Below are 21,942 nucleotides of genomic sequence, written 5' to 3' on the forward strand. Positions count from 1 at the left end.
CAGAGTTTAAAAGGCCACAGAGCTCGAAACAAAGATTACATCCCAGGAGAGACCTTTGTGTAAAATACAGTGTGTCATTCACTAATGAGTTCAAGCATGTCTGAATTTGGAAACCAGTCCTCTCTGACGGGCAGGCAGCTGCTGAGGCTCTCGCACACAGCAGGCATTACACCCTTGGCTCTACTGGCCACTGCTGCCTGCTCCTTGTAGGACTAGCACACAACAGCGGCCGGAAACCCTGGTTCAGACTTGTCTCCCACATACTCGCTTTCTTTAGATCAGCCTTTAACTTTATGTTGTATCCTGAAGTCCACAGACAAAACAAAGATAACTAGATACGGAAATGGAATGAGGATTGGAAGACCAGGTAAAGAACCAAAGGAGATTTTTCTAACTCCCTACTCTGCCTTCCAAGGATGCCACAGGGTTAGTTCCAAAGCTAATCCCTAGGCGGAGGCTCCTTTGGTCTCAGTGGTCCGGGGAAAGACAGATCTTCACTCTCCAGCGTCTCACTTGGTCACAGCCATTCAAAGATGGTAGTGACATCCAGTGTTCATTGTCTTCTAATGATGTTTTGTGGGAAAGCACATGCTAGAGTAAGAATGCTCTTCAGTTACTGGGATTTCAAATATATATATATTTAAAGTTTTAATGTTTTAAAAATACCCAGACTAGAAATAATTACAGCACAAAGCAAAAGAGTAGACAAAACTGCCCAGATGTGTAGTGACGCAGTGATGGTCTGCAGCAGCACTACACAGGGAGGGCTGCTACAAAGTCTGAGAAGGGAATGAATATCTGTCTGTAATTCACACATGCATATACAAACACAAACACAAACACATGTCCATTTCCCTGAATCAAGTTTCAGAGGAATGGTGATCCACGGCAGAGATTATTAAAAGTACACATTACAAATAGAATGTGTCCCTAGGAAGGGTGTTACGAATCTAAGCCCCAGAACTGCTGCCTCCACAGTCCCGTGTAATGCCACCTAAGTGCTCTGCCTCGCATGACTTGCTGCAGGCTGCAGCGGATTAGAGCTATCGATCGCTGCCTGCAGAAGGGTCTCGCTGTGTGAAAGGAAGGTGAGCGCTAGAGACAGACAGCTCAAGTATTGATCTGCTCTGGCAGAAGGCCGTGGTTCCAAATGCGGGGTGGCACTCCTTCACATCGCCCATGAGTTACTGTAACATGCACGGAAATACTAAAGAGCTGGGGGATTGGGCCAAAGGCTGTAAAGTCACCACCACCTCCTCTCCTGTCAGCTGGTCACGAGACCCAAGGGTGCCATGTGAAATCTCTGGCTGTTTAAAAAACACACGAAACAGAAGCCTAGGAAAGGCATTCCTACGGTCCTCCAAGGCATGACAGACAAACCACTGCCACAGAGGACTGCCAACGGTCATGTTAAGAAGCTGTCAGAGCAATGTGGATACATCTGTAAGAATGTTCCTCCAGCGTCTGAGAGGTTCACCAGAGCCATCAGGCCAGCTCTTACTATAAAATACACAATCCCTTCCCCACTAAAAGTTGACGCCTCCCCCTACTTAAAGCAAAACATTACAAAATTGGCCCAAACTGACATTCTCCTTAAAGAAATCTCAATGATACAATTTATAAGATTTTCAAAAGATTTTGAGGGAGACAACTTCCAAGGCACAAAGACATAAACTCATCTAAAAAGTCAAATACAATTATGAGGTACATCAAAACTCATGATTTTTGAAAGCAATATAAAATTAGGATTCATGAGACCACGTTAAAGTGAAAATAAGGAGCCCAAGGAAATCAAGTGTAGCAGGAACAAAATGCACGCTTTAAACATTGCTTCTGTGGACATGGGAACAGAGAGAACTCTATTGCTTTTATGATTTAACTCTCTGGATTAAGAAGTCATTATTTAAATCAGTTATCTTTTCAGTATCCATATTAAGTCATTTCCTCCCATGCACATTGTAAAGACATCCTGTGGTGTAATTACATAAATGGCACTAGAGTCTACTTTCCCCTAATTAGAAATTCCTTAAAATGTTTGCATAACTGATTTTAATCCAACTAACATCTACTGACTTCTTATGATGTTAGATGCTGGAGACTGAAAGATGAATGACACATAGCTTTGCCTTTAAGGAGTTTGCTGACCAGTGGTGGGGCACACGCCTCGTAGTGAGCCCCTGACCCAGTGTGGTCAGTGCTATACCAGCTGTGAAAGACAGAAATGTCCGTTGGCCTGTGGCCTTCCTTGGACAGGCAGGCTGCTGCTTACCTCACAACAGGCTCACTCTCCTCCCTTGAATCTAGGCTGGCCTTGTGACCTGCTGTGGCTAAACAGTTCTGAGACTTCCAAAGTGATACTGTGAAGAAGCTGGCACCTCCACCTGGATCTCTGGAGCCTGTAGCAGCCATGTCAGAAGCCTGACTGCTGTGAGAAGACCCAGGCTAGGCAAGTGGAGGGGCTGCTGAGCCACGGATATCCGGCCAGCCCCAAGCTGTTCCAGCTATGCCAGTGCAGGTGCCAGATGTGAGAGAGCCTGGGTAAGAACCACCCAGCTGAGCCCAGTCAACCCATAGAACCATGGAAGAGCCTCCTTCCACCATTTTGCCTTTAAAAATCTCTGCAAAAATCTTTATAAAGTTTCTTTTCTTTTTCTTTTTCTTTTTTTTTTTTGAGACAGTGTCTGCATATGTTACGTTGCTCAGGCTACAGTGTAGAGGCTATTCATAGGCACAATCATATTGCACTACAGTCTGAACTCCTGGACTCAAGTGATCCTCCCACCTCCTGAATAGCTGGAACTTGCCACATCACGTCCGGCTCTTGCAAAAATCATTATGCTTAATTTTGTAAGTTTGCAGACTCTCATGTGAGAAGACAATGTTAGGACTTCTATTAATATTTATCTTTTTATCTCAAATGATGAACTCAAGCTTTACTGAAATTTAACATGTGGCCTGACGCTTGCACCCTTCTTGCTAGGTCATCTATCAGACTGTTCCAGGTCAGGTTCAATGTATGAGCTGTACTAAGAAAGAGAAGGAGAGGGAGGGAGGGGCTGCCAGTAGAACCCTCATTCACTTTCAGCACAGGGTGAGGTACCATGGTTTACATGAGCCTCCAAACTGAAGTGTTGAACTTTATTAACTTACAAATCATATTATCTTTACAATTTACTGTCCTGAGGCAGGGCATGACCATGGAAATCTTTTGTCGCACACACAAGTTTGCCATTTATCTCACAGGAAAGACTTTATAAAAGCTGAAAGTTGAACATAAAGATGAGTTACTCATTTTTCTTTTTTACGGAAAGACAAATGTTCTAAATTTGGTGACCTTTTCTGTGATGACAAGGAGCTGAATTCGTTCATTCAGCGTGTACTCACTGAAAAAATATTTACTCTGCAGCAGGTGCTGAGGCTACATCCAGGGTTGATATTCACCTGGAAAACACCCACATGGCTGGCGTCCTGGTCAGTGCCCAACTGGTGCCCTTATGTACCCACTGTTAAATATTTCCACTCTCATGTTTGGAGGCACCAGTGAACAAAACAGACAGAAATCTCTGCCCTCATGCAGGGGGCATGGTGTGAGTAAAATCAGTGAATTACATAGTAACCGAGAGGGTGATTGCTCCCTGAAAAAATGCCTTTGCTCCTTGGAATGGGGCATGGACACTGATGCAATAAATTATAATCGGCGTACGAGTATCTTTTTGTAAAACAAACAAATTAACAAAGTTATGACATTTCCCACCTATCAAGTTGTAGATGACACACACATGAACTAATGAGAGGTACACAAAAATATGTGAATGATTTGCAGCAGCAGCTAGAAATATTCTTTCCCCTTCGAGCTCCCATGACCCTCTGATTCTCTTTCTTTTATCTTGTGTTTCAGTGACTCAACAAATACTCACTAGGCACTGACCACAGGCCCCTCCCAGAGCATGGGCCACATCCTACCCTATGTCACAGTTATAATCCATTCTGGCCATGAAGCCCCCTGAGGCCACTCACCTCTGCCTGCCCACTACAGTGCTTGTCACAGCCATACCGATGTTGGCTGCAAGAAGAACACGGAAGTATGGCCACCCTGATTTACCACGGCACATGTGGCAGGGTCTGGGCCCTGAGATGTTCTCCTAGTGGGAGCTGGGAGAACAAGCGAGGGGCCAGGCCCTCCTCTACACTGCTGCATCCATCAGCTCATCTGTTCATTCATTCTTCAGTCTTATATTTACATATACTTCATTCCATATATCCTTATAATAATCTGTCTGGGAGCGATTATTTTCCTCATTTTACTGTAAGGAAACTGACAGAGGTAAAGTATTCAAAGCCAAAAAACTAAGTTATTATTTAATTTAAACTAACATCAAAACCCAAGGTCTCTCAGAGGTCAGCTATGACATGTTACCTGCTAAGCTGGGCATGACAATAAACAAGACATACTTTAAAATTTATCTGGGACTTGTAGTAAAATTGCTGCCACGAAGCAAAGAGAATATTCCCAAACTCTTCTGTGCAAGAACTCTTCTCACTGAGAACCAAGACTTGACCATAAGGGTCCAGTGTTATGGTGTTACATGGCGTAACTGACGTAGAAAAAAGTTTTACATTGCTTTATGTTTCCTCTAAATTAAAAAACAAACAAAACATGTTTACTATCCTACTGAGTTATTGTCAGGGACATTTGAGCTAAATAATTGGTCTACAGAACAAACTCACTGAGGAAACTGGCTGTTCAGCTCATGCACACACATGGGCATACTAGCTCTGACAGCACACGGCAGCTCTGGAACTCCAAAGCATGGCTGACCTGCTACCTTATTGAATCTTGATGACCTAAAAAGTGATCACTGGACAGATTTATCCAGAGAAAAAGAGCATGGAATCAGAGTCTGGAAATTCATGTCAGAGAAAGCCAATGTAAGTTAAAAGGAAAGCGCATCTCATCCCAATCTGAGCTGAAACCCACACTTAGGCTAAAATTCTATAAAAAATGGAGTGGTTTATGTGAAGTGCTTTCCTTCATCAAACTTTCTGCACAAATTATATGCATTTGACAAAATTATAGAGCACAAGTACAAAACTAATCTGTTTCTTTTTATTCAAATAATGTAGATGCTGTTTTCTGATGTAGTCTTCTGATGTGCGTATGTCATTATAAGCAAAGAATGTTTATCCTGTTAAAGAGGCATACCTTCTATTTTTCTAAATCAATGAGTAAATGGTATTTCTGAGACATTCTAAAGAGGCTCTTCTTTTTATAGGGGTTAAAAATTCTATGAAAATACTCCTTAAATTTAAAACTAACTTACATTTTTACTGATATTCTTATTAACATTGGTTTTTTTGGAGTATAAATTCAATTTAACTAAGTTCAATTCTTTTAATTTCAAAGGTGGGAAGAAAACACGTATCACAGCTAAGCTGAACTCTCAGCAGGCAAATGTAATGTGATGACAGTTGCCATCTTCTGGGAGAAAGCTATGGCTCTTGGATGTTAAAGGCAGAGCATGATAGTAAGCAGCAGCAGCTCTCTCCATCAGCTCTATGCCTTCTTTAAATTCCACTGAGGATGGCAGTTTGGATGGAGACCCCAAAATCTATTCTGTCCATCTGTTTTATTATTCTTAGAACAACTGTCAAAAGTTGCCCAGGGATCAAGTTGCAAACATACTAATTTGCCTTTGAAAAGTAGGCCCTGGGGGAATTCTGGAACTCTGCTTATAAATTCAGAATCCCATCAGCCAGCAAGCCTGCCCTACCCTTTGTGGAGGTATGAGACTTTGCACTTCCAGGCATACATCTGCCTCAAAGCCGGGATGCACTGATATACTCACATCCCACTTCATAGGCAAATGAAGGGAGAACCAAAGGGACTTGGCATCTTAAGGGCTGGCTTGTTCCATGACAAGCAGACCCTGAGTTTTCAGGAGGCAGCCCCTTCATTGATGTTGGTGGATTAAGGACCAAAGCTTTGTGCTGGAGAGTTTAAACAAGTGGACAAGGCAGAGGGACAACATATTCTGTGCTCTTTTATATCCTGGGACCAAAGAGGAAGATTGAAGACTGAAATAAAGCATTAGAAAAAAATAAGCTAAAGAAAGCTAAAAATTATAAGCCACTAAACATTGTAGCATTTCATTTTTGTGATTCCGATGAAAAGAGTTACAAAAAGACCATTTAAACATACAGAATATCAGATGTAGGTTTTCTAAGGAATAATGAGAAATCACCCAAGAGTTGGCTATTGAAAATATTGTGGCATTTTGGGGACATGCTATCTTACTGGAAACTAAAGCAGCTGTGCACTTCTCAAGTTGAATGTGTTAAAGGCATGTGCAAAACACAGTGTAAACATTAAAGTGCATCTGGACTCCGTAGTGGCTGGCACATGGGACACCTGATCATCACAGAGAAGAAAAGCGAGTGGGCACTAGCACGGAACCCTGCAGCATCCTTCCTTCCCCCACCCTGGCCCCAGTGGTCTCTATCAAAGGCTTTCAAACCACAGGGCCTCAGAAATGCATCTGAAGCACAAAATTCGAAGTACCCCTTTTAGAGTTTGGTAAAATTCCTCCCTGGTAAAACAGAAAGGACACCCTTTCAAGGCTAACATGATGGCATTTGGGTCATACTCACCCCCAGATTACCAAAAAAGTATTCTGCTTTGATTTAAAAATTTACTTGAGTGTGTTGCAAATTACTCCAGCACGGAAACCTGCTGGGAGTTCACTGCATACACCAGGGCAGACTCTGCACAGAAGGGACCACCATTTGGACTTGCCTGCTTTGTCCTTCTTTGGCTTTGCAACGTCTCTTATTCTAATAAGGCATGTATTATCCTTTTCAGAGATTTGAATAACAGAAAGTCTCACTTTCAAAATATTGCTTATAATCCCAGAGTCTACTAAATGTTCTGTGGATGCTGTTTATGGCATTCTGTTCCTTTCAAAATGGGACTGATAATTAGTAAACTGAAATTTGATTAATGTTGGATTAAGAGGTTCTGATGTCTCGCTGCAATGTGTTATTTCAGTCTGTGGGCACTAGAAGAGATTGTCTTTAGGAAACTTGTTCCCTTCCCTTTCCAGAATAGGAGGATGGGCTTAAAATCCTGATTTTTTTTTTTTTTTTTAAAGAATTCAGTTTGTAGTCAACAGTTTATAATGTAGGATTCAGTTTTTGTTTTGTTTTTTCCCTCACGGTTTTTTGTTTGTTTTCTCACTTTGAAACTGCGGCCAATGAATTAACTATTTAAGAGAGAACAAAATAAACCTGAAATAAAAGTCTTCTTCCAAAAATGCCAAGGGTGCGCCTTCCTGGTTGAGTCTTAGTGATTTGGCATGGATAAATGGTTCAGACAGCTTTAGATCTCACCAGGCTTTGTACCCGCTTTTGATAATATTAAGAACTCCTCTGAAAACAAAGGACCCATCTGATATAAGTATCAAAGCCTGTGAAAATGACTAGATAATATTTAAAAGGAAAATTAATAATTTTAAAAAGAGATTAAGATTTTATTAGGATTCATTAGGATTATAAAAAGTCCTGTAATGGCCAGACTTTTTTCTGTGCTTCATGGCCAGAAGATTCCATGTCTCTTCCTTGCCTGTATTTTAAAATGTATAATCTTGTTTGCCTATTGTCGAAAAGTGTTGAAGAATCAGGAATAATGGCTCCCTTTGAAGCTCTGTCATTCCCAAAGTAACCATCTGAATGCTAAAGAAATATTGTCATTTATCGAATGACCTTTTGCTCTTTGAATACTCAGACATTAATAAATGTTAAATGCTTAGCAACCCTAGCAGCACTATGAAAAAGGTAAGTCGGGTCAGCAAATACCCTCTTGCATGCTTTTGATATGACGACCATTTCCACTTTTCTAACAGCTTTCTAATAGCAAAAATGTATTTGGGAACAACAGTGGAATTTGTGTCATCATGACCAAATGATTACGGTGCAAACCCGAGATTCTTCTGGGGCCCAGCAGGCTTCTGGTCCCTATGGAAACGAAACCTCAGATATTGTCCTCCACTCAGCTGGAGGACGAAGCGCCAGGAGGCTTTTGTGCTTGGTGAGATTTCTTCCACAACCTTCCCGCAACAGACCCTAGTGCTTCCTCCAGACTCTTTTCTAATTGAGATGCAAATTAATCCCTCTGGCTGATTACACTTCCCTTAAAGCTACTGACAAATGCAGCTGTAACCAGAGTTTGCGGACTTTCCAACAAGTGACTTCAGCTGTCAGTATTTGCATGCGCAGCCAAGGCCCGCCCGCTCCAAGTCTCAGAGCTGTGGAGAGCTTCCTTTAGGCATTACAAGCCCGTTTTATTTATGTGTATACAATTTGCATACAATTAACAGTTAGAAAAAAAACAAAAACCCACAACTAGGTACCCAGGATTTATAAATGGACTCTGACACTGAAATTCACTTCTTTCTGACCCAGGTCTAGAGAGTCACTCCTTTCTCAGGAGGCCAAGGCTTTGAAGGTACATTACATTTCCCTCCCACTTCCTTCTTGTCTGCAAGGTTTCTGACTCTAACAATGTTTGAATTCAATCTCTCTCTCAAAAACGAACTAAATAAACTTATGGCTCTAAGAAAATGGGATCACTTCCTTTATAGCGATCTCGATAAGATTCTGTCAATTTCAAATCAAATACGAAGTTACCATTCTAATTGCCACGATTCCCATAGAAATGCCCTTCAATAACTTTGGGGTGATGTTAGAATGAGTATTTAGCGCACAATAAAAATATGCACAAAACACCCAGTAAGAAGAAAAAACCACAAAATCCAATTTTTCGGTAAAAATTATTTGCTTCCTCTTGAATCCTATTTATTTTTGAGTTCCTACTATGTGTCAGGTGCTATTTTAAGTGTTCAGGATCCAGCTGTAAACTAAACATTCAAAAATGGAAAAGAGGGAGTTAATGTGTGTGTGTGTGTGTATATATATATACACATATGCATACATATTCTAGTCCTAAGGTTCTATTTCGCCTTGGGCAATTAAGGTTTTCAATTTTGAAAAAGTGTCATTTTATAAAATATGATTTACTTTTGGCTTCTGTTTTCCAAAATATTTCTTACCAAATTACTCTTCAGCTTCATCCCTCCCCCAGCAGGCCTTTCACACACACACACACACACACACACTCATAATATACTAGGGGACAGCAGCAGAATGGAAACAAGGCCCCCACTGGGAAAGCCAGCACTGCTGGAGAGCCACATCTGAGACAGAGAACAGAGAAGGCCCAGGCTGGCAAGCAGTGAGTCAGAGCGGAGATGGCTATAGGAGGGAGGGGGGTCCTTGGAACAGGAGGGCCTCAAGGGCCGTGTGAAGGGTAGGGCATAGCAGAGTGGCTGAGAGGGGACTCCCAGGTTAGGGGTCATCCCAGTGGGAAGCAGCATGCTCCCCATGATGGCTGGCAGTGAGATGCAGTGACCCACTGAGGAAGGAGCTGAGAGAGGAGGGCAAGAGAGGAAGAAGGAAGAATGAGGCTGTTCTTGATATTCCCCTAGATGGAGCATCAGCCTCGTTTCTTCACAGGCTGTGAGGTTGAGAATAACTTCTGAAGGGATGGTCGTTTTTCTAACAGTGAGATGTCACTCTACAGCAAAAATAGCAGAGTGTACCGCCTTCTCTCGAGATTTCTCCTGCACCTTCACACTTCTCACGGGCCTCATTTCCATGTACCAAGAGTGGAGGGCAGCTCCCAACCCAGGCAGCCAGCCTTTCACACAGAAGAGGGCCTTCTGCAGAGCACTGAATGGACGGTACTCTACCAGCCTCTATTTTAACACCTACAATGTAAAAAAGGAAATATTTTCTGAGGCCTAACTCCACAGTTGGGTGGTTCCAGTTTTTACAGCAGAGGTTTGAAACTCCAGTATTTGCAAGGGCCAGGCTGATAATATAAAACAACTGCAGGTAATGCTTGCTGGGCTTTCACTAAGGAACAGGCACTGTTTTACTTGCTTGGCCCATTAGCCCTGTCACCAACTCAGAGAGACCAAATGGTGGGTGCCATGGTGGTGGTGCCTGGTACCAGGCCTGAGCACTGGGGAGACACCAGGAGGGTCTGTGGTGACCAGGACAGCACATATTCTGTGGACAGACTGATTGTTGTCTGTAGAAGGAAGGCCCCGTTGGGTCAGATATTCTGATTCTTCAAGAGAAGTCAAAAGTTTAGATTTTTAAAAAATGCAAACTCTCCCAATTTTTCAGCATGGCTGACAAACTCAATTTTTAGTTTAGGTTTTTGGTAATGTGAGGAGGACAACTGCAGTTAAAACAAAGCCCATCTGTGGGCTAGATATGGTGTGCTGGCAGCTGGTCTGCCCACTCTGGTTTTTGAATGTTTGACTCGACATTGAGATAAAGCTGTTTCTTGGTTGCCTCTATTCACTGGTCACAGTTCTGCAGACTGATATCCTCTTATAAAACCTCTCAGACTCCTGAAACAATTACTTCTTGGTTTTAATGCTCCCCATTTGGTTACAGTTTCTCTGGATTGGCTCTGGGTTGGTCGAGGTCCCTTTTAAAATGTGGCCCCAGGGCAGAACACCACCTTTGGATGCTCCCTGAGGCTGCAGCACAGGCCGTAGGTCCTGTGATTGGACCTCATGTTTCCTATGCAGAAGTCTCAAGAGAATGCTGGTGTGGCTGGCTGTTGCATCACTCTCGTCTCTCATCTCCAATCTGTGGCCAACCAAAATCCTCAGACATTGTTCACAATGACTGCTATGAAACCACATCACCCTCCCCCTGTACTCAGGCAGCTGATTATCCAAAGTTCAGTACATAATGTTACATTCTGCCCTCTTAAACCTCATCTTGCTGGCTTGGGCCTGGAAGTCTCTCATCTCTTGAGATAATCCTAATGTGTGACTTTGCGTCGTGTCAAATTAGTTAACCCTCTCAGCTTTCTTACAAATGGTGGCTTGATAAACATGTTTTAGACCTTTGTGAAAGTTACTGAAAAAACTTTTGACTGGAAGAGGGGTTAACGGCAAAGCTGTGGCATCGAAACCATACAACACACAAAGCTTCCCACTGACTGGTGCCCATGAATTAATACATTTTAGATTTGGCCACAATGAAATCACCCAACTCTTAGGGGCCCATATTTCTCTCTTATACCTGCCAGATGATAATAATATTTTATTTTAGATTTTACCAAAATCAAGATGTATATGCTTCCTCTAATCTCTGAAAACAGTAACCCTATAAAACACACAGTGAAGTGTGTTCGGGATACCTTATTCTTTGTCAACATATTCTTTTCTGAAGGCTCACAAGCTATTTAGTAACCTAGTCTAACAATTTTACAAAGGATCCATGCAACATTCCAAAATTCATCCTTTAATCCTTTTTGAAAACAAAGAAAATATTTTCCTGTTTCCAATTTTGGGTATATCCTTTATTCTACATGATTTCTAAAAAAATATTTCATATGGTTCTGAGATCATTTGTTCTACAGCCAGATACAGGTGATCCTGAAGTCTGGAGCTTACTTGCAAGAGCCATTGATTGATCGATTGACTGTATTCTTAGCAACTTGAGTTTTAATTCATCCACTCAGGTACTTCTCGGTCCCTTCCCATTTGAAGGAGATGTGACAGAGAAGATGGAAGTCATTGAGATACTGGCTAACAGTGCCCACCTGCTAATTTACAGAGTCAGGAGCTCCTCTTTGAATCTGATGTGAGTATTTTAACTACGAACGCATCAGAGACTGCAACCTTGTGCAGCTATATTGGTTGCTCCTCCATGCCTCCCCTTTTTCTTTCTCAGAGGAATAATTTTAAGTTTTTAATAAAAATCCCCTTATTAAAAAATCTCTAATTCCTCATTCCCTTTTACAGTCTCAACCCACCCAGGGGAATATGTGATTTCTTCCTCTGAACTCTTCTTTTTGTATGCCTGGCAAAATAGAACACATGGTACCATTTTACTTCTTTTCTGAAATGTATGGAGATGAATGGAAGAAATTAAAGATCTGTCCAGGAAAAAGAACCAAAGATCCCACTGAACAAGAAAGAAACAAGGTTGTTACAGCTTTGGAGAGTAGTCATTTTTGAAGATGTGAAAATTCGTAGCAGAAATTAGCAATGAGATTCCAAAGTTATGGGTCTAAGAGAGAGACACTCTGGTACTATCAAACACATATGTTAACTGAAAATGAAAGTACATTCCACTTGTGAAAGAACGAGATAGAAAATTATTTTTTCTTAGGCAGTCCAGTTCTCTCCATCAAATGCTGATAGTTACAGTGAGTAAGGATGGTGAATGCCATTGAGACTATTGTTCTATTGAAGTGGACGTTTATTTTAAAAAGCCACCATCTGTTTGATTCAGGGTGAACTCCTCCTAATGGGCACACTACATATTGTGTGGCAACCTTTTCCCTGAAACAAGTTATCTGATGAGGACAATGAAAACCTTGGCTCAAATGGTTGTGGAAACTTCTATCAGTTGACCACGATTTGATTTTGGAATCTTTAGTTGGCTTGGGAATGGTAAACACAACATGTGGCAAGCTTCCCATTTACAACCCTCTAGGCACAGGAATAGGCTCTTTGATTGCCCATGAGGGATAGAAAAAGCAGATGGCAGGTGAGTTGGCTCTCATCACTCAGAAAAGCAGTGGCCACAAGATGAAGGCTCCACTTGACAGATTTGATTTAGGCCGCAGAGGACATCACAGGAGAGCCCAGAAGGGACAAAGGGGCTGGGATGAACTGTTCCTGAGGGTGCTTTCCAAAGATACCCCTACTGTGCTTACATTTTTTTTTTAATCATGTAAGACAATGGTATTTTTCAGTCTTCTATGTGCCTTTGCTGCAGAGTTCCAACTGTTAACTCAGCCAAGGGGCCCCAAATAAAAACTCCTTTGATATTGATTCTAACTGCATTTACTTCTCATAAAGACCCCCAAAAGGAAAATTTGCTCCAGCAATGCCCCTATCCTCAGCTTAATCAGAAACATTGCGTTTTCTTAAACATAGTGGACAAAATTAATATGTAACTGCCCACATTTCCACTTCTAGTTAAATATTATAAAAACTGAATCCCGACTGACACGATTTTAAGGCAGTTAAAATTAGCTGGGGAGAGGACAGAGAGATAAGAATAACTACTCCAAAGTAATTTCATTGGCTTGTTTCTTCAGTTGTCATCAGGTTCAATTTTGGCTATGCATGTCCTCTCTCTAAAAGATTTATACAAGGTCTCAACTAAACATGTCCTTTGTTATAAAACAGTCATTCTGATCCCTTGAAAGTGAATGACATTTGGATGAAATGAGCAGTTTGGCAATGTTTTCTACTTAACAAGTGTAATCTAAATATCAGAAACAAAATGGGGATACAGGGCTGCCTATATAAAACAGTCTGAGTTGACAAAGAAATGTCCCTTTGTCGGCACTCACCACTGTACCTAGGATCCCAGGGAAAAAGGTAATAGTAATTCCTTTTCAGAAGTTTTTGTCTTGTAAATGAACTTCTCTTGTAGGGCTGTTCATACAAGCTGCTTTATTTAGTAACAGATCCTGGCTCATATGCCAACACAATTTTGCCAACAGATATGCTGCCAGGCTTTAAGAAGGGAATCAACTCTAATAAACACCCAGGAATAGAGATTCCCACCTTGTACTGGCGTGTTTTGGGACAGGCTGCAGGCAGGGCTTCATGGGCGCGAAACCTGAACATCTGCACATGGGAAGTGTGTTCCCTTTATGTTGAGTGTTCATGGGAGCTGACTCCCCAAGGAGTCACACTCTCCTGATTCAGAACTTGCTTAAAATGCAGAAAGAAAGCAGTAGTGCCCCAAGAAACATGAACACGAAGGAACCCTATCATATCTCTTCATAGTTGTGTTACTTTCCTGTATTAGCTGACCACTTATGGCGACAATAAAGGAAAGGAAAAAGCATAGCCTCTTTTCCTGTCAATCCTCTCTTGCTAATCAATAAACTGATAGTACAGACTATTGGTAGAATACGTGCACATAAAGAGTGAAATACTCAGTTGGTTTTGTGTGGTGTTCCCATTCTTCTGGTAAGAACAAAATATATATGCATGCGTAAGCTATGAAATATGAATTGCATAATTTCAGTGATTCCATATATAAGCTAAATACTCATATTTGCATATTAAACTGGCATTGCACAATATAAAGAAAAATGGTATGTCTGCAAACATACCACCCCAAACGCGCTTGATCTTGTCTGACCTCAGAAGCTAAGCAGGGTCGGGCCCGGCTAGTACTGGATGGGAGATGAGTGATAAGATAGTCCTAACAATTTAGGGGCTGAGTGCAGTGGCTCACACCTGTAATTCCAGCACTTTGGGAGGCCGAGGTGGGTCACTTGAGGCCAGGAGTTTGAGACCAGCCTGGCCAACATGGTGAAACCCCATCTCAACCAAAAAAAAAAAAAATTATCTGGGTGTGGTGGCGTGCACCTGCAATCCCAGCTACTCAGGAGGCTGAGGCAGGAGAATCGCTTGAAGCCAGGAGGTGGAGGTTGCAGTGAGCTGAGATCACGCCACTGCACTCCAGCCTGGGCAACAGAGCAAGACTCCATCTCAAATAAATAAATTAATTAATTAAATAAAGATAATGCTAACAATTTAAATTTTTAACATTTCTTTACTTAGAATAACATTAAATAGCAAATAAAAAATATGATGACAAGTTGAGAGATTACAGACAAATGGGAAAACCTTTATATTTTAGGGGCTTTAAAGGCATTTTTTCCTATGTTTTGAAAAAGAAGCCCTATATTTTCATTGTGCACTGGGATCCTCAGGTTGTATAGCCAGCCCTGGTTCTAGGTGTGCCCAAGGTACTGCTGATCTCCTCAGCCCTTGGGAGATTACATAAGCTGGGGGCAGGGTGGGCCCTATACTCCCTCCCCACTTATTGCACCTGACATCAGGCAGCTGTGGGAGTTTACTCTGGATGCTGTGCTAAGATGAGAATTTCCAAGGTGGGCATGAGCAGAAAGAGTTAGGCAAGCTTGAGTTCCTCGGGGATCAACCAGAACACCATCTCTGCTGGAATCTGGCTCTTGGGTCCATCATAAGCACCTGATGAACTTGAAAATGCATACAATCCTGGAAAAACGCAAGTTTATCACTCATGAACAATCTGAGTCCTTGTACCCTCTGCCTGGAACGCCATCCCTCCTCTCTGAGGACTGCGTCTCTCTCATCCCTCCAATTTCAGCCCAAATGCTCTCTCCTTGGATAGGCCTTTCTGTGCCTTGACCCTTTTTTACCCAAACTCTCTATTTATTAAAAGTTTCTTTACTGAACTTCTCTCAATTCGTGTATATTTTTATCAATGTGCGGGTTTTCTCTGTGAAGCATGTAGGCACAAACCTGGTCTACCTTTCTCCCTGCTGTAGCCTCAGCTCTCAGCACTGGATTTGGCAACGGTGAGTCCACAGTAGTTGTTTGGAAAATGAATAAATGTAACAAGACACCTATAATTAGAATTTGTTAAGTTATTCAGTGGTTTTCAAAATTCAAATCTAAGACTTATCTCAATGAAGCAGCAAATTTCAGACATAAGGTATGACATAATCAATGGACTTTTGCCAAACCATATGTGGACTTGGATTTAACAAAACATAAAGGAAATAATTATTAATAGCTTAGGTAGACTTTTTTTTTTTTTTTTTTTTTTGAGACAGAGTCTCTCTCTGTGGCCCCCCAAGCTGCAGTGCAGTGGTGCAATTTTGGTTCACTGCAGCCTCTGCCTCCTGAGTTCAAACAATTCTCCTGCCTCAACCTCCCGAGTAGCTGGGACTACAGGTGTGCACCACCATGCCTGGCTAATGTTTTTGTATTTTTACTAGAGACAGGGTTTTGCTATGTTAGCTAGGCTGGTCTCAAATTTCTGACCTCAAGTGATCTGCCCACCTTGGCCTACCAAATGTTGAGATTACAGGCATGAGCCACCACGCCTGGCCCAGAGTTCTTAAAATTGGTAATTTTTAAAGAGTAAAAATCCAAAAAACCCTTTTCCTTATTGTTTTCTATTTTTTTCTATTATATTCCTTATTTCTGTCCTGAATATTAGCCCTTCTCCAGACAGAAATTAAAAGAATAAAGTAGTTAAATGATTGCAAAGTTTTCCCCACTAGCTCCATCTCTATAAAAAATTATGTATAACAGTTGATTTCTTGTTTTAAACAATTTATTTGAATAACATCAACTAAATTTTCTCCAGGTACAAGACAAAAAAAAGTTTAAAATATTGATATTGATCAACATAATAGTTGTTTAAACCTTTTTCCTAATTTCTGTACTATATTGTTGTTTGAGATGTCAAGTTAGCTATTTTGTGAGTTAGAGTACACTTACTAACACACGATAGCATCAGTAGCCCAAGCTGGTATCCACATTAGTCCTGATGTGTCACTGCTTGAAAAGTTTTCAAAGTGATGCTGAATAGTATCCTTTGAACTTTTAAAAATACTGTTTTCCCTAAACCTGATTATTCCAATTGTATCACATTCTTATTTGAGAAAGCAGTGTTAAACAAAATAACAAAGCAAGTATTTTATAATGAGAAGTTCAATAAGTAGAGAAGGTGACATGACAAAAGTCACAATGGAATTAATATAAAATGGAATTTTCTCATTTGTAAAATAAAAAAAAATTTTTTTTGGTGCCTTGGTCCAACATACTTGACTGATGAGTGCCCAGCTCGTCCTAGTTGACATGCAAACTGACAAACCAATCACTTCTCATTTCTGCCAAGAGGCTCTTTTTAACAGTATGTGAAATAAAAACTCCATGCTGAAGGCCAAATTGACACCAGCCATAAGATTACGACTAGAGTGTTGTGGAAATCACTGCAAAGAATGCCATCTCCAAAACACTCACCACCAGCCTGGACAAAGCACGAAAGGGTACACTGAAGGGAATAATGCTGCCCTGGCCCCCAGGGGAGGAACCAGATGGGACCTAATAGCTCTTTTCTACTACTCATTTCTATGATAATTTTAAGTTGCCACATGGCATATGTATTTTTTTTTAATCTAAAGGGAGAATATCAGTCAATGAAGTGACCAGGATTTTAATGAGAGGTATTTTTTTATGAACTGTATCTATTCACATGGGATAGTTTTCATCCACCCCCAACTCTCACCCGCTATAGCAACACATCACTTACTATTCGGTTTGGAGAAGTATATATAGAGGTCAAACACAATACGTTTCAAATTATTATCAATATCAATTAGAAACAAAGAGATTCTAAGTTTTATTAGGAGGTCAAAAAATTTTTTTTGCATCAATTTTATGAGGTCACCCATCTTAATCTCGTTTTCTTATAACTTGAGATCATGCTTGAATTTAAGGATTACGGCAGGCCAATTAATGTTTGAGGAAAAAATTTTAGGAGCGAAATTTATTCTGTTTTTGGAAACAAAATCAGGATCTAGAGAAGAAAATATCAATGATTTGGGAGAATTACAAAAGAATGTCTAGCTATTCCTATTGATAAGTCCAAATGCAACTTAATTCAGGATACCTTTCGCACTCCTCTCAACCAGATGCAATTTCTATCTCTTCCGATCTTCCAGAAATTTACTTGCAGTTCTCAGGTGGCCCTCTCCTCTCAACCAGAAGCAATTTCTATCTCCTCAGATCTTCCAGAAACCTACTTGCAGTTCTCATGCGGTACCTGCCACATTCTTTGATTTATTGGGGTCATTTCATTTGCTGTGGTTTCTGGTAGGCACTCTGAATGAGCAATACGTTTTGCTCAGCATCCCACCTTATACACAATGGGCTGCCACAAATAAGAGGGATACAGGATGAGACTGAACGTGGGGCAAAATACCTAAGGAGACAGGAGCATCTCATAGTGGTCACAGCTTCTCAGACACAAACGTATGTGAGTAAATCATGAAAGTAAACTCTAAGTTTAATGCAGCACAAAATTGTTATATTTAATATAAATTAACAAATGCTATGAAAAACCACACTATGTTATTTTTAACAGAGACTGAAAAAAATTCTCTTCCCTCTTCAATTCAGTTTTGAATACTTACCTCTTATGAAAAATTGCCAGGAATCTTGATTCTGGGATGGTTAGTAAGTTACATATTTAAAGCAAAAAGATACAAGCTCTGGTAGAGTGGGATGAGGCACTTCACAGCCCTGCTGGCGTTGATGCACGTGGCACATACAAGGCTTGGCAGCAGCTTCCCACTCACTATGGCTCCATCGAACAGAGGCCCAAAAAATGGAACCTGTTGATTTGAAATGGAAAAACAAATTTTAAAAACTGGTAAAAGTCAAATCAAAGATATGAGAGTAGCTGACTGATGTCAGACCTGCAATGAGCATGTAAGCTGTCACCCACAGAGCAGACGCTGATGTTAACAGGACGCAGGTCCAGGGCTTTCAAATCGAGTGAAGCAGGACTGCTCCACAATGCTCCTCTACTAGGCATTCTCCAGCCAAACTTTCAACGACAAAATCTTACCAGGTTATTCGTTTTTTCTCTTCTGTTGTCATTTATAGAAATGGCATTGCTCTTAAGTGCCTACATCATGTGAATTATGCATGATACACAGACATGCTTCACTGCACAACACTAGTCTTGCATCCGTCTGAAACCAGTTATGGAATTGGTAATGTTCCTGCCACGGGTGCTGATGTATATTAACTCTTAAAGGAGATGATGACGATCCCTGTCAACAACTACAAAGTCCCACACAGTCCTCATTCTTCTTGACCTTTCCCCCCTCTGCTTCCAAGATACTGTATTACCTTCATTTCTTTCTACTTTTTTTTGGGACAGGGTCTCCTTCTGTCACCCAACCTGGAGTGCAGGGGCACAATCACAGCCCATTGCAGCCTGGAAGTTCTGGGCTCAAGCATCCTCCCACCTCAGTCTCCTGAGTAGCTGGAATTATAGTCACACCACCACACCCGGCTTCTGTTTTTAATAGAGACTAGCTTTTCTTAGCGGAACCCATTTCTGTTATGTGGAAAACTCACAAGTTTCTGTACTTGCCTTTTCTGGATTTATTTCTTTTCTCTCCTTTTTCTCCCATTAGAATTTCTTTAATTTTATTCACTAATATGGAGATTGTAAGCTCCATGAGATTACAACTCTTACATGAGCTCCACGAGATCACGTAACTCTTATATTCATTCACTTATTACTTGCCTATTCATGTATTCAGAAAACATTTATTATGTGATGGACACTGTTCTACTCACTGGGGAAACAACAGTGAATAGTACAAAAATCCCTGAATTTATTGAGCTTGGAATTTATTGGAGATTTCAGAGAATAAACAGTATAAACATATAAAATATATGATAGGCAGGAAAAGTGCTAAGGTAAAAATAAAGCAGGGAAGAGCAACAGAACTTTATATTTGGGAGGGGTCTCCAGTTGGCTCTAATGGCCAGGGAGGGCTTTAAGGAGAGGATGACATTTCAGTAAAGGCCTAAAGAAAGTGATGAATGAACCACAAGCTATAGGAAGATCTAATGGAAGAACATTCCAGGCAGAGTAACAGCACAGGCTTTGTGGTGGGAGTAGAATGACTATGTTTAAGCAACAGCAAGGAAGTCACCGTGGCTGGGGCCAAGCGAGTAAAAGGAAGAATTAAGAGCTAAAGTCAAGCAGATCACAAGGGGGCTTTGTAGGAAGTTTTAAGGGTTCTGGATTTCTATTCTGAGAAAGATCAAAGCCTCCTGAGGGTTTAGGGAAGCAGGGGATATGATCTAACCTACATTTCAAAGGTATTGTTTTCGCACCTGTGTTGAGAAAACTGCAAAGGGGAATTATGTAGACTAGCTGGTGACCACTGAATAACCTAGGCAAGAGATGGTAATGGCTTGGATCAGAATGGCAGCAGAAGTGGAGAAAGGTGATAGATACATTTTGAAGGTAGAGTTGTCAGGATTTGTTGAGGATGGTTAATGAGATGGGAGAGATAGAGAGGTGTCAAGGATGATGACACAGTTTCTAGCCTGGCCATTGGAAGGCTGTAGCTACCTTTTCCTGAAATGGAGAAGACTGAGAGGGAGGGTCATTAGCTCAACTTCAGACATGCTAAGTATCCAGTGATGATGTATTGAGCAAGTGTAGATATACCATGCTAGAGTCAGGGGAAAGGCCTAGGTTGGAGCTGTTCATTTAGAGATGATGCTTCTAGCCATGAGATCAGATAACATCAACAAAAGATCAAGAAAAGAGACTCAAGGACTCTATGCTCTGACTTTCCAATGTTTAGAGCTTAGAGAAATGAGAAACAATTAGAAAAGAAGGAGTGGCTAGAGATGGAGGAAGAAAACCCCTTCTGAGTAGCACTGTACCTGACACACAATTGGAAGGCAAATACCTGCTAAATGAGTTACATTCATTAATATTTTAAATAATTTAAATTAATGAATGTGGGTCTCCATCCTAGGTCTTTTAACTTCTCTCAAAAACTATTTATCTGTAAAGCCCCTTTTCTGTGGTTGGCACTGGTGAAGGGGCTTGGGATACAATAATGAATGAGAGACTGTCTCTGCCCATAAAGAGCTGACATGATAAGAAAACTATGGACTAACATCTCTCAGCAATGATGCAAAAATCCTTTATACATTTTTAGTAAATTAAATCCAGCAAGATAAAAAAGGACAATATATCTTGATCAAGCAGAATTTTCCATTGGAACTCAAGGTTCATTTAACATTCATAAATCCATCAATGCAATTTATTTTAGCAATGTGCAAAAATCCACATTGACAAAATACAGAATAAAAACAATATGACTTTAACAGATACAGAACAAGCATTAAATAAAATTTAACTCATTCATAATTAGAAAAACGAAACAGAACAAAATCGCTCAGCAAACCAGGAATAGAAGGGAAATACCTCAACTTAATGAGAGCTCAAAGGGGGAAAAAGGTGTCATAATTAATGATGAAAGATTAAGTGTTTCCTAAAGGGATCTGAAAAGGCAAGGATGTCTATGTTCACCTCTTCTACTCAACATTTTTGAAGATCCTAGTCACTACAATAAAGAAAATTAAGAGAAAGAAAGAAGGGTAGGGGAGACGAAGGGAACATAAAGGTTAGAAAGAAGTAGAATTGTTTTTATTCACAGATAACACAATTATGTATATGAAAAGTCCAAAGAAATTTAATTAGAACTAGTGAGTGAATTTTGATAAGTCTCAGAAAACAATATACTCCTCAAATCAATTATATTTCTGAATGTTAGCAACCAATGATTGGGAAAAGACCTGTAAAAACATTGTTTATAATTGCATCAAAATAGAATAAATTTGATAAAAGAATATGGAAGACATCTATATTGAAAACTACCAAACAGTGATGAGATAAATTAAAGACAAGTTAAATAAATGGAAAGATGTACAATGTTCATGGACTGGAAGTTTCAATATTGTTAACATATCAATTCTGCTAAAATTAAGCTATAGATTCAACAAAACCCAATCAAAATTCTGGCAAGCTTTTAAAAAATATACATGTACCAAATACTTCTAAGTTCACATGGAAATGAAAAGACAGAAATTAGTCAAGATGATAATAATAAGACTTATATTACCTAATTTCAAGGCACACTATAAAAATATAATAATAAAGAAATCATTATAGTGGTACCAGGATAAACAAATATTTCCATAAAACAAAATACAGAGTCCAAGAATAGAGTCATACCTACATGGTAATTGATTTGCACTAAAGGCAGCATATCAGTTTGGTGGAAGAAAAAAGTCTGTTTCAATAAAGACATTGGAACAACTGGAAAGCCATATGGAAAAGTGAACCTCGACCTTCATCTCATATCACACACAAAAATTGAGAGGATTATAGACTGAAATATTAAAGCTAAAACCATAAAGCTTCTAGAAAAAAACATGAGAA

The 21,942-nt window shown here is 40.3% G+C and overlaps 1 protein-coding gene across 3 annotated transcripts in view; it reads right to left on the reverse strand.

Annotated features, from left to right (window-relative positions):
• Positions 1-21,942, reverse strand: part of RALGAPA2 (Ral GTPase activating protein catalytic subunit alpha 2) — a 321,485-nt gene that overhangs the window by 65,291 nt on the left and 234,252 nt on the right. For all 3 annotated transcript variants that reach the window (XM_050745426.1, XM_050745427.1, XM_050745428.1), the window contains one exon: positions 18,162-18,289. In XM_050745426.1, coding sequence (XP_050601383.1) covers positions 18,162-18,289 — 128 coding nt within the window. The remainder of the gene's footprint in view (positions 1-18,161; positions 18,290-21,942) is intronic.

This window comes from Macaca thibetana, chromosome 10, assembly GCF_024542745.1.
Source record: "Macaca thibetana thibetana isolate TM-01 chromosome 10, ASM2454274v1, whole genome shotgun sequence".
Taxonomy (NCBI): domain Eukaryota; kingdom Metazoa; phylum Chordata; class Mammalia; order Primates; family Cercopithecidae; genus Macaca; species Macaca thibetana.